The following is a 13658-nucleotide window of genomic DNA, read 5'->3' on the forward strand; positions in this document are numbered from 1 at the left end:
GTCAGTAGGAAACTTGGTAACATGAATAAATAAGAGGGCAGCCAATAGGAATAGATATTCATTCCTAAACTGACCTTAACTGTCCTGAAAAGTGTCAAATTGTATCATTTTCAGTTAGTGCGCACTAACTCCCAGTAGTGCGCACTAACTTGAGTTAGTGCGCACTAATCGGAAAAAACGATTTTTAACGATTTTTTAACTAAAAAATCGTGCCTAAGACGATTTTCTTGCCCTGCCACACGATTTCTATCGTTAAGACGATATGGAAAACGATTCACATCCCTACTAAATAAAGTGATAATAGTTTAACTGGAAATAAATAAAGAAATATAATATTTTATATATAAGAAGTATAACTATTTAACGTAGCAATAAATATAAAAATAAGCAATGCCAAATAAATATATGAAATAAAGTGAATTTTTGAGCTCCAAGATAATATAAACATAATATAAATATAAACACATAAAGGGCCAGATCTTAAAAAATATGCACGGGCGTAGATTTGTTCGCACAACCCGGTGCAAACAAATCTACGCCTGATTTTATAACATGTGCATGCAGCCGCGTGCATGTTATAAAATCCAGGGTCGGCACACACAAGGGGGTGCACCTTGCGCGCACCAAGCCCAAGGGGAGCCCCAATGGCTTTCCCCGTTCGATTTCGGAGCGGCCTTGGAGGGAACATTTTTTGCGATCCCCCCCACCTTCCCCTCCCTTCCCCTATCTAGCCCACCCCCCAGCCCTAACTAAATCCCACCTACCTTTTGTTTCTGAAGTTACGCCTGCCTGAGGCGGGCGTAACTTGTGTGTGCCGGCTCGCCATACCCCGGCACAGGCCGCTGTGCTGGAGGATTCGGGACCGCCCCCAAACCGCCACCATGCCCCCTGCTCCACCCCCGGACCGCCCATTTTTGAAAGCCCCGGGACATACGCACGTCCCAGGGCTTGTGCGCGCCGCCGAGCCTATGCAAAAAAGGCTCGGTGCGCACAGGGGTAGGTTTTCGGGGGTTATGCGTGTATCTTAAGCGTGTAACCCTTTGAAAATCTACCCCAAATTGTAATTATTGCAATGCGCACAAACTGCCTAGTGTGTGCATAGATTGCAAAGTGTGCATGCAATTTGCAAACATGAATGTCCAGAAAAAAAATAAGAAAAAAATCAACAAAATGGAGTAAAAAAAATGCAATGAAAATGAAAAATCAAATAAAAAAAACCCACATGACTGCACTGCCCGAGCTGTTACAGTACATGCATATTTTTATCCGCACAGAAGCCAAGCAATGTTTAGAAAACAGTTTTGCATGCATATACATGTGCTGTCTTGGGATGTGCCAAAAGTGGAAAATGGGATGAACGAGCCATTTTCATTTTGTATCAAATGAAACAAATTTGACCCCTATGTTGCGGTCCCCACCGCTTCCCTTCTGTTAGGGCCCAGGCCCGCCTACCTCCGCTTCAGGGATCACCGTGTTCTGCCCGCTCTGGGCCCCGGGGGCTTCTCTCACTCCACGTGGCGGCCGCCATTATGTGTCTGCTTCTCGTCAGCCTCGCGCACGTGCGAAGACGTCCCTCTTAAGCGCTCAGCTCCCGGAAGCCTGGCCCCGCCCGCGCTGCTGACGTCACGCCCAAGTCCCGATATAACCGGCACTCAAACTCTCTCTCATCACCTTGCAACGAGGTTCACAACTCCATAGTTGTTCTTAGTTGCGTTCCTGGTGATCTTCACGTTGTCTGCTTCCGACCCCGGTTTGCTTCTGACTCCGCTTCTGCCTGCTGCCTGCCTCTGACTCCGGTTTGCCTCTGACTCCGCTTCTGCCTGCTGCCTGCCTCTGACTCCGGTTTGCCTCTGACTCCGCTTCTGCCTGCTGCCTGCCTCTGACTCCGGTTTGCCTCTGACTCCGCTTCAGCCTGCTGCCTGCCTCTGACTCCGGTTTGCTTCTGACTTCCGCTTCAGCCTGCAGCCAGACTCTGACTCCGGCCTGCTTCTGACTCCGCTTCAGCCTACAGCCTGCTTCAGACCCCGGTTTGCTGCAGACTCCGCTTCAGCCTACAGCCAGCTTCAGACTCCGGTTTGCTACAGACTCCGCTTCAGCCTACAGCCTGCTTCAGACTCCGGTTTGCTACAGACTCCGCTTCAGCCTACAGCCTGCTTCAGACTCCGGTTTGCTACAGACTCCGCTGCCGCCCGCTGCCCTGCCTTCAGCAGGCCCTCGGCCCTGTGCAGCCGGTCCCCTGCCTTCCGGGTACCTTGGACTTCCTTCCCTTTCTCCTCACTCTGGTCCCGGTCTACGCCTATCTCAGCCTCTGGACTTTCTGTCTCACTTCCAAGTCCCGAGGACCCGAGACCCTACGGGCTCCTCCCGGGGGGTCCCTGGTTCCTGGGTGAACTCCTCTGGCCTGTGGCTCCGCCTCCCGGCCTACCCTGCCTCCCTAGGTAGGTCGGCCCAAGGGTCCACTATCTCTCCAGCAGTGCCCAACTACAACACCCTACCCCAAAACTTGGCTGAAAAAAAATGAAAATGAAAAAAACCCGAAAACAATAAAAGACTGGGAAACAAAATATGAAAAAAATCCATGAAAAACAAAAACAAATTAACCCCTAGATTCATCAAAATGAGTTATTAATGTCTGCTAGAATTACTGCTTTGCATTGTGCGGAAACTAGTATACGCTGCAATAATCTCTCTTTTTCACATCTTGGAGACAGAGAGACTGAGACTATTTACAAGGCCCTCATAGTAGTGAATTATTTATATCTCTATAGAAGGGCCATCCAATAGGTCGAGGTGAGGTGTTGTTGGTGGTTTAGGTTTTAGGGGTCAATTTTGCATGTGGAGTGAGATTTACAAACTGCACAGTTCACCTTGGTGAAGATTTTACATCATTTGGAGTGAGAAAAGTCTCACAAAGGTGAAATTTTGTACTGCATCAAGCTAGGGTGAGATAACATAGTAGAAATTTCATCTTTGTGAGACTTTCCTCACTCTAAATGACGTCAAATCTTCACCAAGGTGTACTGTGCAGTTCGTACATCTCACTCCACATGAGAAACTGGCCCCTAAACCCTAAACCACCATCACCTCACCTTGAACTATTGGATGGCCCTCCTATAGAGATATAAATACTTCACTACTATGTAGGCCTTGTAGATAGTCTCAGTCTCTCTCTCTCTCTCTCTCTCTCTCATAGTGCAGAACCATGGAAAAAACATTAAAAACTGCCATCTTTATGTGTCCCACAAGAAATACATTTAAATTGTATTTTGTGTTCAGTTCAAGTCATTAGGAGATAATATTTTTTGGAGATACCAAGAATCGACCGTAAGAAAATGGAGTCGATCATTAAGTCACCCAAAAAGCAGGCATGAATATGGTATCTGGTGCATGACACAGAGTAACCAACATACAAATGTAGCAAATCGTATGTTGAGAGATCTACCATGATACTTTTCTCCAAGAAACAAATGCACTGTTAACTTAAACGTGTTTTATTAAAATAAAGTATCAAATAATATTCTCTAAAGCTCTGGCAAAAAGAGAAATAAAATGCCGTAATGGGAAATGAAATGTTCTCTTACAATAGGAAAAAAAATAGTTTTAATGTCATAGATCTCTTAAATTACATAATCATCAGCTATTAATAGCAAATTCTGTGAATGTTGCAAACTGTGCAAGATTTTAGAAAAAGATGAAGAGTTGTTCCAAAGAATGAAGGAAGTTCTCAGGGGACAGAGAAATTCTTGAAAACTGCATGCAGACCTGTGTAAAACAGCCTGGGTCCCTGTGACCTGAGGATTAGGATGGAGGATGGGAAGCGTAATGATTTCTTAAAAGAAATGAAGGTTAAAATTTCCTCGACAACATTAGCTTTTGCCTTGCCTTTCCTCCCTGTCCATTCTTTTGTTGTCTTTCTTTTGTCAATTCCTTCACCATCTTTTCTTCACTCGAACTATACTGCTGCTCTTCCTTCCACCTCTACTGTTCTCTCTTCTTCATCTTATCTTGCTTTCCTTATATTTCCTCCCCTCACTCTTCCTTGAAAGCTGCTATTAAATATTTCCTCCTCTCCTCTTCTCTTTTTCTCTGACTTCTCAGGAACTCTCTCCTCCTCCTGTGTTTTTTTTTCTCCTCGACTAGGAGCTGGTGTTGTACACTTCGAGATCTGCAGAGCTGGTGACATGCAGTTGCCAAGGGAAAAAGTTTTTCTTTGCAGGAAAATATTTGCTCTGTGATAACATCACATCCACATCTTCATCATCCATTAGACGGATCATGTCTCCCTCTGTATCCCGGTAATTAAGGATTACATCTTCCTCTTGAAATTCCTTCCTAGTGGGGAGGTAAGGAACACAAATGTTTCTGAATGTTGCAAGCATCAGACACTGTCTAGAAAACTCCATTCTCCTTCACACCAGCCTGAAGACAGCAGCTCTCTCAGATTCTAATATGGATACAAAGTTTTTCCCCCCCATTTCTCTGCCTTTTGCCTTCCTAGCCCTTCAAATATCTGTTGCATAATGCCCTTTTGTATTTATTTCCCTTTTTGAATTAATTCTTTGTTTTGTTATCTACGATTTGGTTTTGTTCTCTGCATTTATTTCCCATTTGAATTACTTCTTTGTTTTATCTACGATTTGGTTTTTGTTCTCTGTATTTCCTCTTATCAGTTCATTGTAAGCCGGCATGATGTGCCTTACGAATGTCGGCATAGAAAAGCCTTTAAATAAATAAATAAAAATAAATAAAATAAATACAGCAGATCCTCCCACCTTTGCCCTATGTAATACATTGTTCCATCTCTGCATATATCCCAGTGCACAGTAGACTTCGCAGTTATAAGGAAAAATTCTATAAAACCTGGAAACCAAAGTTCAAATCTTCATTTAATCTCTGTGTGATCTTCATCTCACTGAGCTCATCCTCCTTTTCTTCCCCTCTGCCACTTGCTCCATGTATCATTTGCAATTGTTCTTGTGCTCTCTTTCCCCAGAGACTCGAGCTAGAATCCCACCTCCACCATTTCTGGTGTAGCCTTCATTCACAGAAAGATGTTTTTAAACATTTCTCCTTATGGGGTAAAGTGGATGTGGGACAAGTATTACAGTCTTGGGATCTCTAACAAAATATAAGGGCACACTTTTGTACCTCATTAGTTGCAGTAACTCTTTGAATGATGGCTTGCAATTGATATCTTCTTCCACAACGATGTCTCTAAAGTAGGAACAGAAAGTGTATGAATAGGTAAGCCCAGTTTTAATTTGAGTTTCTCTTCAACTTCCCACTGCCCCCTTTCCCTGCAAATAGCATCCACAGCAAACTCCAACACAGGGAGGCTCCTCAGAGTGGTGCCTTCAATGACAAAACTTGAATGAAATGTGAAAAAACACAGTTCTCAAACAGATTATTACACAGAATCAGTCTCTGGCCTCTCTTCTTGCTATCTCATATGATCCCCCTTATAGGTTCCCTAGTAGCATACCTATTCAATAAAAGGTAGAACTTTCCAGCAAGTGGAGTTTCCAAGGGGATGTAAAGGAGGTAATGAGTGAAAGGGGATGGGTTTTTAGAGGTGCTATATATGATGGCTCCTGTGAGTCTTAAGGAGGAATTCTGGACTTGTCAACAGGATTTCTGAGGAGAAGTGAAGGGCTAGAGCCTGAAGACAGAAGGGCTCTGGTTTCTTTTTGTTTGGATCTGGTGGAGAAATCTGTAAACTCAGCGGAGCCTAAAGCAAGGGAAAAGTCCATATCAGTGACCTGAGAGGGAAAACTCTTCTTTGGGACTGCACTCAAGAGACATGAGAAAGCGAATTAGTATTTTTGAACTGCTGAGAAAAAGCTATGCTTTATATTTTCTGAATTTGTGGACTATTGTGCTGATTTTTTCTGCCTTCTATTGGATTTTGATTTGGAGGAGTCTACGTTGTTTTCCTGTTTTGGAACAAAAACTCTGGGTATGTGGACTATTACTGTGAGCCTTCCTTGGGCCTTATAGCAGAAGCTATCCACCATTGGATGAATCATGATCCGGGACTACAATCAGTTTTTTCCAACCCTGCAGCCCCCCGTGAAGGAGGGATTATACACAATTAATGTAAAGTTCAGGACAAGTTGTGCTACCTCATCTCGCAGACATAGACATCATGATAGTAGCAACGTAGCCAGCTGACTGAAACTTCTTCTGCTGGTAAATCTTTAATAATCTTAACAAAGGATTGTGGAAAGATTCCAGTGACATCATTGAAGGTACCCTAGTAATAATAAGAGAATAAAGCAAAATAAATGCAAAACAAAAACAGAGGTTTTCATTCAACGCTGTTGAAGTTTTTTCTATGCTTCATGATATATATAGATAGATATAGACATTTAGATACATAGATATGAATTGACATTTTCATCCATTTTATTAGGTTATTAATATTGATGAATAGATGTCAAAGCCTGTTGATGAATAATAACCCTGTAACCTGTCATTACATGCTGATGCATAGCTATGAATGTTATTTTTGTAAACCGATTTGATCTTTACATTTATTTAGTTATTTATTTATTTAATTCTTTTCTATACCGACCTTCATGGTCATAACCATATCAGATCGGTTTACATAGAACAAGGGGGTATAACTTTAACAACCCATTTAACAACAAGGAGCAAAAAAGTTACAATCAACAGGGTTGAATAACTTGGAGGCTAGAATAGCCGGAAAATAGGATAGGGGTACAGAGGTTAACAAAGAACAATTGAGAATTAGGAGATTAAACGTATTAGGTACTTATTAGTAGGTTCCTGGAAGCATGCTTGGTGAGGTATGGCTAAAGGCCATTTGTATGTTTCTGATGGTTACGGGAAGGCTTGTTGGAATAGCCAAGTCTTGAGTTTTTTCCTGAATGTTAGATGGCAGGGCTCCAGTCTAAGGTCTGTGGGGATGTTATTCCAGATGGCCGGGCCTGCTGTCGAGAACGCCCGGTCTTTAGTCATAGTATGACGTGTAGCTTTGGTAGGAGGGGCTTGCAGGGTTCCTTTGTATGTTTCTCTGATGGGTCTAGTAGAGGTGTGGAGTCTGAGTGGGATTTCGAGGTCAAGCTGTAGTTGTTTGTGGACAGTTTTGTGTATTAAGGTGAGGGATTTGTGTAGGATTCTGTAGTTTACTGGCAGCCAGTGTAGGTTCTGGAGAATTGGTGAGATGTGTTCTCCGCGGTTGGTGTTTGTCAGGATTCTAGCTGCGGCGTTCTGCAGCATCTGTAGAGGTTTGGTGGTAGAGGTGGGGAGTCCAAGGAGGAGGACATTACAATAGTCTATTTTGGCAAAGAGCATGGATTGCAGAACTGTCCTGAAGTCGTGGAAATAAAGGAGGGGTTTTAGTCTTTTTAAAACTTGAAGTTTATAGAAACAATCTTTGGTCGTGTTGTTGATAGCTTTCTTTAGGTTTAGGCGGTTGTCAAGGGTTACTCCGAGGTCTCTTACATGAGTGACCAGGGTGTTGGGGTGGATCTGTGGGGGGAAGTTGTCGAGGCTGGAGGAGATGAGGAGGAGTTCAGTCTTGGCTGCATTAAGGACCAGGTTCAAACTGGTGAGAAGGTGGGTGATGGATTGGAGGCAGTTGTTCCAGAATGTGAGGGTTTTTGCGAAGGATTCAGTTATAGGAATCAGGAGCTGCATGCCATCCATGTAGAAGTAGTGTATTAGGTTTAGATCTGTTAGCAGCTGGCAAAGGGGGAGGAGGTAAATATTGAAAAGGGTGGGTGATAAGGATGATCCTTGAGGTACACCTAGTGAAGATTTGGAATAACGGTATATAAAATGTGCAAATAAATAAATAGATAAATAAATTATACATGTACTCCTTTTTTGCATTTTTACATTTATTTATTTATTTTATTTATTTCGGGTTTTTATATACCGGCATTCGAGAACGCAGTCCCATCATGCTGGTTCACATAAAACAAGGGTGTATCGTAAACATAAACTAAAACAATGGTGCAGAAAAAGGCAGTTACATATAACAGGGTGATTAGAACTTGGCAGAGGAAGAAGAGAAAGGACAGGTCATTAATTCAAACATATAAACGATAGCGGAGATGGTTAATCATGGTGTAGGTGAAGGTAGGGATTGGTATGGATGAAATAGATCAGTTTGAGTCCGGGAATGCTTGTGTGAATATCCATGTCTTTAGTCTTTTTTTGAAGGTTGAGATGCATGTTTCCAGTCTGAGGTTTGAGGGGATGGAGTTCCATAACGGTGGAATGGCTGTCGAGAATGCCCGATCTCTTAGTGTGATGTGTCTGGTAGATTTGGGCGGTGGTACCTGTAGCGTTCCTTTGTATGCATCTCTTGTTGGTCTTGATGAATTATGTAGTTGGAGAGGGATCTGTAGGTCGATGGGAGCCAATAGGTGGATATTTTTGTATGTGGTAAGGATGGCCTTGTATATTATTCTAAAGTGTATAGGTAACCAATGGAGGCTCTTTAGGATGGGGGTTATGTGATCCCTTCTCCTGGAATTGGTCAGTATTCGTGCAGCTGCATTTTGTACCATCTGAAGTGGTTTGGTATAAGAAGCGGGAAGACCAAGTAGGATGGTGTTACAATAGTCTAATTTTGAAAAAATGATTGCTTGCAGGATGGTTCTTAAATCTTGGGCATGGAAAAGCGGTCTAATTCTTTTCAGCACTTGTAGTTGGTAGAAACAGTCTTTAGTTGTTTTGTTGATAGTGGCTTTGAAATTCAGGCGATTGTCAATTAGGACTCCTAGGTCTCTCACTTGTGTGATTGTTGGTGTGTCTTGTTGTGTCGAGGTGATGGTGCTGTTCTCAGAGGTGATGAGCAGGAGTTCAGTTTTGCCGGAATTTAGTACCAGGTTGAGGCTGGTGAGGAGGAGTTGAATTTTTTGAAGGCATGTGTTCCAGTAAGTCAGCGTTTTTGCAAGGGAATCCTTAATGGGGATCAGGACCTGGATATCATCAGCGTACAGGAAATGTTTGAGGTTGAGGTCGGTGAGAAGTTGGCATAACGGTATGAGGTAAATATTAAATAAAGTAGGAGACAGGGAAGAGCCCTGTGGGACTCCTACTGATGAAGGGTGTTGTGCGGATTCTTTGTTCTGTAGCTTGACCTTAAATCTTCTGTTGCTGAGAAATGATATGAACCAGGAGAGTGCTGTGCCTGAGATACCTAAGGAGGCTAGTTGGTTAATGAGTAGGGAATGGTTAACGGTGTCAAAGGCTGACGAAAGGTCCAGTAGGATCAGTAAGAAGGCTTGTCCTTTATCAAGGCCCAGGATGAGGTGATCTGTCAAGGAGATGAGGAGGGACTCCGTGCTAAGTGTTTTGCGGAATCCGTATTGTGATGGGAATAGGAGGTTGTTTTCTTCTAAGTAGTTTGAGAGTTGGGTGTTTACCAATTTCTCCATGATCTTGGCTATGAAGGGGAGGTTGGCGATTGGTCGGTAGTTGTTTGGGTCATTAGGATCTAGGTTTGGTTTCTTGAGTAGTGGTTTGAACGAGGCCAATTTGAGGTCATCTGGGTAAGATCCTTGTGTTATTGAGCAGTTTATGATGTCTGACAGGGATTTGGAGATAGTGTCCGGAATTGATAGAAGCAGTTTCGAGGGGATGTGATCTGATGGGTGTGAGGATGGTTTCATTTTCCGTAGAATATCTTGGATCTCGATGGAGGAAGTGAGTTCCAGTTCAACTAAGCGGGTATTGTTGACGGCGGTCTGAGGTGAGGTAGATGTAGAAACTGTGTTAGTGGGAAGCTGCTTTAGAAGTTTGCTGATTTTGTTGTTGAAAAATATTGCTAGTTCTTCCGCTTTAGATTTAGCTTGGGTGAGAGCGATTTCTGGAGGGCTTGTTTGTGTGAGATTAGAAACGTAGCTAAAGAGGGCTTTAGCGTCAAAGACTAGGTGGTGGATCTTGGATGCGTAATAGTTCCTCTTGGATCTTAATGTATTGGATTTATATTGGTGAAGAGTTGATTTATAGGTAGATAGGGTGATGGTGCATGGGTTTTTGCGCCATTTAGCCTCTTTTTGTCTTAGCAGTAGTTTAAGCTTTTTTAGCTCTGGTGTAAACCATGGTTGTCTTTTGGATGAATTGGGGTGTGGTTTTTTTGTTGTTAGAGGGCATAGCTTGTTGGCAATGGATTCCGTGATGGTGTTCCAAGATCGTAGAGCTGAATTCGGATTGGTGAGATCTACTTGAGTGAGATGTGATGATATGTGATTGCTAAGATCTTCCATGGAGCATGTTTTCCTGTAAGTGAAGCAAGGGGAGGGTATGCGAGATGGACTGGTATCTTTTATTGAGAATGAAGATGTTATGAGGGAATGATCTGACCAAGGGACCTTCGTGCACGTGGGGTGCTGAACAGGTTTAATTGCTGTATTGACGAAGATGAGGTCAAGCGTGTGGCCAGCTTTGTGTGTGGGTTTGTTGACTAGTTGAGAGAAACCTAAAGCGGAGTATGCTGTGAGTAAGGCTTCGCAGTTGGGTGATAGTATAGAGTTGTCGACGTGGAGGTTGAAGTCTCCTAAGATTATAGCTGGGGCGTCCAGATTGATGAGGGAGGTGGTTAGTTCGACCAGAGGAGAGGCGTCTGTTTCCAGGACACCTGGAGGGGCGTAGACAAGTAGAATTTGGAGTATGTCTGAAGAGAAGAAGCCAATTTCGAGTTTAGAGTTTGTATTGGTGGAGTGCTGAGTGAATCTGAGGTCCTTTTTTGTAGCTAGGAGGATTCCTCCTCCTTTTTTTCTTCCCTGGCGTGGGATGGAAAAGAAATTGTATGTCACTGTGGGTAGTTGATTAATTATTGCAGTGTCTGAAGGTTTGAGCCAGGTCTCAGTAATTGCGCATATATCCGGCTTCACATCGACGAGATAGTCGTTTAGTATTACTGATTTCTTTGATAGGGATTGAGCATTGAATAATGTTAACGAAAATAGTGTGAGGCCTAGCAGTTGGGTGAAGGGAGTGATCATAATTGGAGATATGGTTTTGAGGTTGTGGTGATGGGCCTGTCGAGTTGGAAGGCCTTTGGAAGGTGGACAATGAGGGAGGATTGGGATTGGGAAAGAAGGAGACATTCTGAGATTGCTGAGGCAGGTGAGGCATATTGGCCGGTGAAGGTGCAGCGTTAGTTGTCCTTGAGGGGACAGGGTGATTAGTGATTTTGTTTGTTGTCCGGTGTAGCCAAATGTTTGGGAGATATTTGTAGGTGAGGGAGGCGCGTTGCTGCGGGATAACGTCTGACCAGTCCACTGTCCTCAGGGGCTGCACGAAGGGGCGCACAAAGGGGCTAGCCCCTTTGGCGTGCTCCTTCGGCGTGCGACGCACGGCGTGCGACGCCTAGGAGCTGTGGGTGAATTTAAAGGGCTCCTGGCCCTGCCGTGATTGGCTGCGCTGCGGTCTTTTGGATTGGCTGCCGGCCGGGAGGAGGGCTGCAGGAGGAGCCCGAGGTCTGGGATCGGTGCCTCGTGGTCGGCGCGGGGGTCTGCCGGGGTGAGGGTGCGTTTAAGGGCCTTACCCCGGTGTGTCTCGGCGCCGACTGCGCAGGCCTCGCACGGTCCGGTCCCGTTGCAGGAATCGCATATATATATATATATATATATATATATATATATATATATATATAAATGCAAATATATATTTGCCTTTTGTTCCTTAAACCCAGCAATCTCTGCCTCTCCCATTCCTCCCCTGGTGGTCTGATCAGGTGGCACAAGTGACCATGATGGCCTCAAGGCAAAAAGGACAGCTGTACCCAAGCACACCCTGAGCACTGCTGACTGTTTGCTAAAGGTTAAAGGGGTTGACACTATAATAGCAGCTGCCTTCCTAAGCATGAGTGTGTTGCCTTTTGGCCCTGGTCCTTGTGTTTTTTACACGGGTCAGATTTATTACTGATGTGTTTGTTTGGGAAGACACCTATAGGTGTTCAAATGTTTTAATAAACATACATTTGTAAAGAAAGATAGGCATGGATTTGCATCTCATTATGTCATGGAGTTAGTTTGGCAACAATATTAGAGGGGATCTAAACCAGTAGTAGTCAACCCTGTTATCGGGACACACCCAGCCAGTTAGGATTTCAGAATATTCACAATGAATGCACATGAGATATGTAGATTTGCATGTACTGCCTCCTTTGTCTGCAAATCTATCTCATGTGCATTCATTAGGGATATCCTGAAAACCTGACTGACTGGGTTGAGAACCCCTGATGTAAACCATAAAGTAATATTTTACCAATGTTTAAACTAAATTAATACTAATCTACCATATTGGATCCCACTCTTAAAATGTATTAATATATTTGGATTTTTTTAAGGTCCTATAAGGTTGATATTCAGTGTCATTTGTCTAGTTAAATTCAGACTTAGCTGGAGAAATGATGGGATTTGAAAATTCCACCATGCTGACCAGCTGAAAAGTTATCCATTTAACTTGGGGGCTGGGCAGGGGCATTCTAGGACAGAGTCAGCTATGTGGCTAAGTTTTGTCGATTTTCCCTGTTATCCTGTTGACATAGCCAGACAACTTGAGGACAGGCAGAGGCCTATCAAAATTGGCCAGGTAAAATTATAACTTTAAGTTAATAGCCATACAGCATGCCCATGCTGCTGAATATCCCTGCAAAGTTAGGCAGATAAGTTTATCCAGCTAACTTCACTAGCCTGCCAGTTGCTGAATATTTGTGGCTTTATGAATATTTGATATTCTGCCTTTTCCAAGCTTGTCTGAAGATCAATTACAATCAGATTTAGATTCTTATTATTGTAGTGAACAGTTTAGTATACAGACTGAAGCATGGAGGAGAGAATGTAAGGATGTGATGAGAGGTACAGAAGGATTCAATTAGTCATTTAGGGTAGTAAAAAAAATGGAATGGGTTAGGGAAGCAGGGGTAAGTGAAGGATAAAATAATGCAGTTATTATTGGGAGGGGAAGAACCTAGAGCCACGAACGAGAAAGTGACTGAGTAAGAAAGACTGGAGATACATAATGCTGCAGGCTCATGATCAAGTTCCAGTAGTCAAGAAATAAAGAGAGTTTTCCTTACTAACATTGTTGTAGCATTGTCACAGTTTTAGAGATGAAATTAGAGGACTGCCTCTCCATCTTCTGCGTGGGGCTTTCATTTGTTGGCCTACGCATAGTTTATTGGCCGTATCTGTGACAGCAGTTACTCCTAGAATCCTACATGTAGATGGGGATTTCACCCATTGTGAGGCTACGGGGAAAAAGCTGTCAGCAGCGGCTCCGACCCAGCAACAGAACAGTGGAAACCTTAACTTGTCCTATCACAGAAAAGATCTTAGGCCACCAGCCTATCTACATAGCTGTGTCTTTCCGCAGACAACAGGACCACCACAGCCACTGACTTCTCCTTTTCTTCTCGCCCCAATCTGATAACCCACTTTGTAAACATGATTCCGTTGCTGTGGACTGCTCAGGGCTCCCAGCTGAGTCACCATGAGTGTTAAGAAAGTGACAGAGACAGGAAGTGTGCTCACACCCTTCTGATGATCTGATGAGATTGATGAATTGTTTTCCTTAGCTTTCTGGCTCTCAGAAGATGTTTGTTAATTTCTATGAAATGTATTCTTTTTTTTTTTTTTTAATTTTGTTTTAGATGTCTCTCCTTTATCTCTTGC

The 13658-nt window shown here is 43.4% G+C and overlaps 1 protein-coding gene across 2 annotated transcripts in view; it reads right to left on the reverse strand.

Moving 5' to 3' along the window:
• Positions 1–3581: 3581 nt before the first annotated feature.
• NCF4 (neutrophil cytosolic factor 4) overlaps positions 3582–13658 on the reverse strand; it is a 181641-nt gene continuing 171564 nt past the window's right edge. For both annotated transcript variants that reach the window (XM_029590082.1, XM_029590081.1), the window contains exons 8-10: positions 6123–6253; positions 5149–5214; positions 3582–4332 (exon numbers count right to left, since the gene is read on the reverse strand). In XM_029590082.1, the coding sequence (XP_029445942.1) occupies positions 4137–4332; positions 5149–5214; positions 6123–6253 (393 nt within the window). In that variant the 3' untranslated portion in view covers positions 3582–4136. The remainder of the gene's footprint in view (positions 4333–5148; positions 5215–6122; positions 6254–13658) is intronic.

Source organism: Rhinatrema bivittatum, chromosome 2, assembly GCF_901001135.1.
Source record: "Rhinatrema bivittatum chromosome 2, aRhiBiv1.1, whole genome shotgun sequence".
NCBI lineage: Eukaryota > Metazoa > Chordata > Amphibia > Gymnophiona > Rhinatrematidae > Rhinatrema > Rhinatrema bivittatum.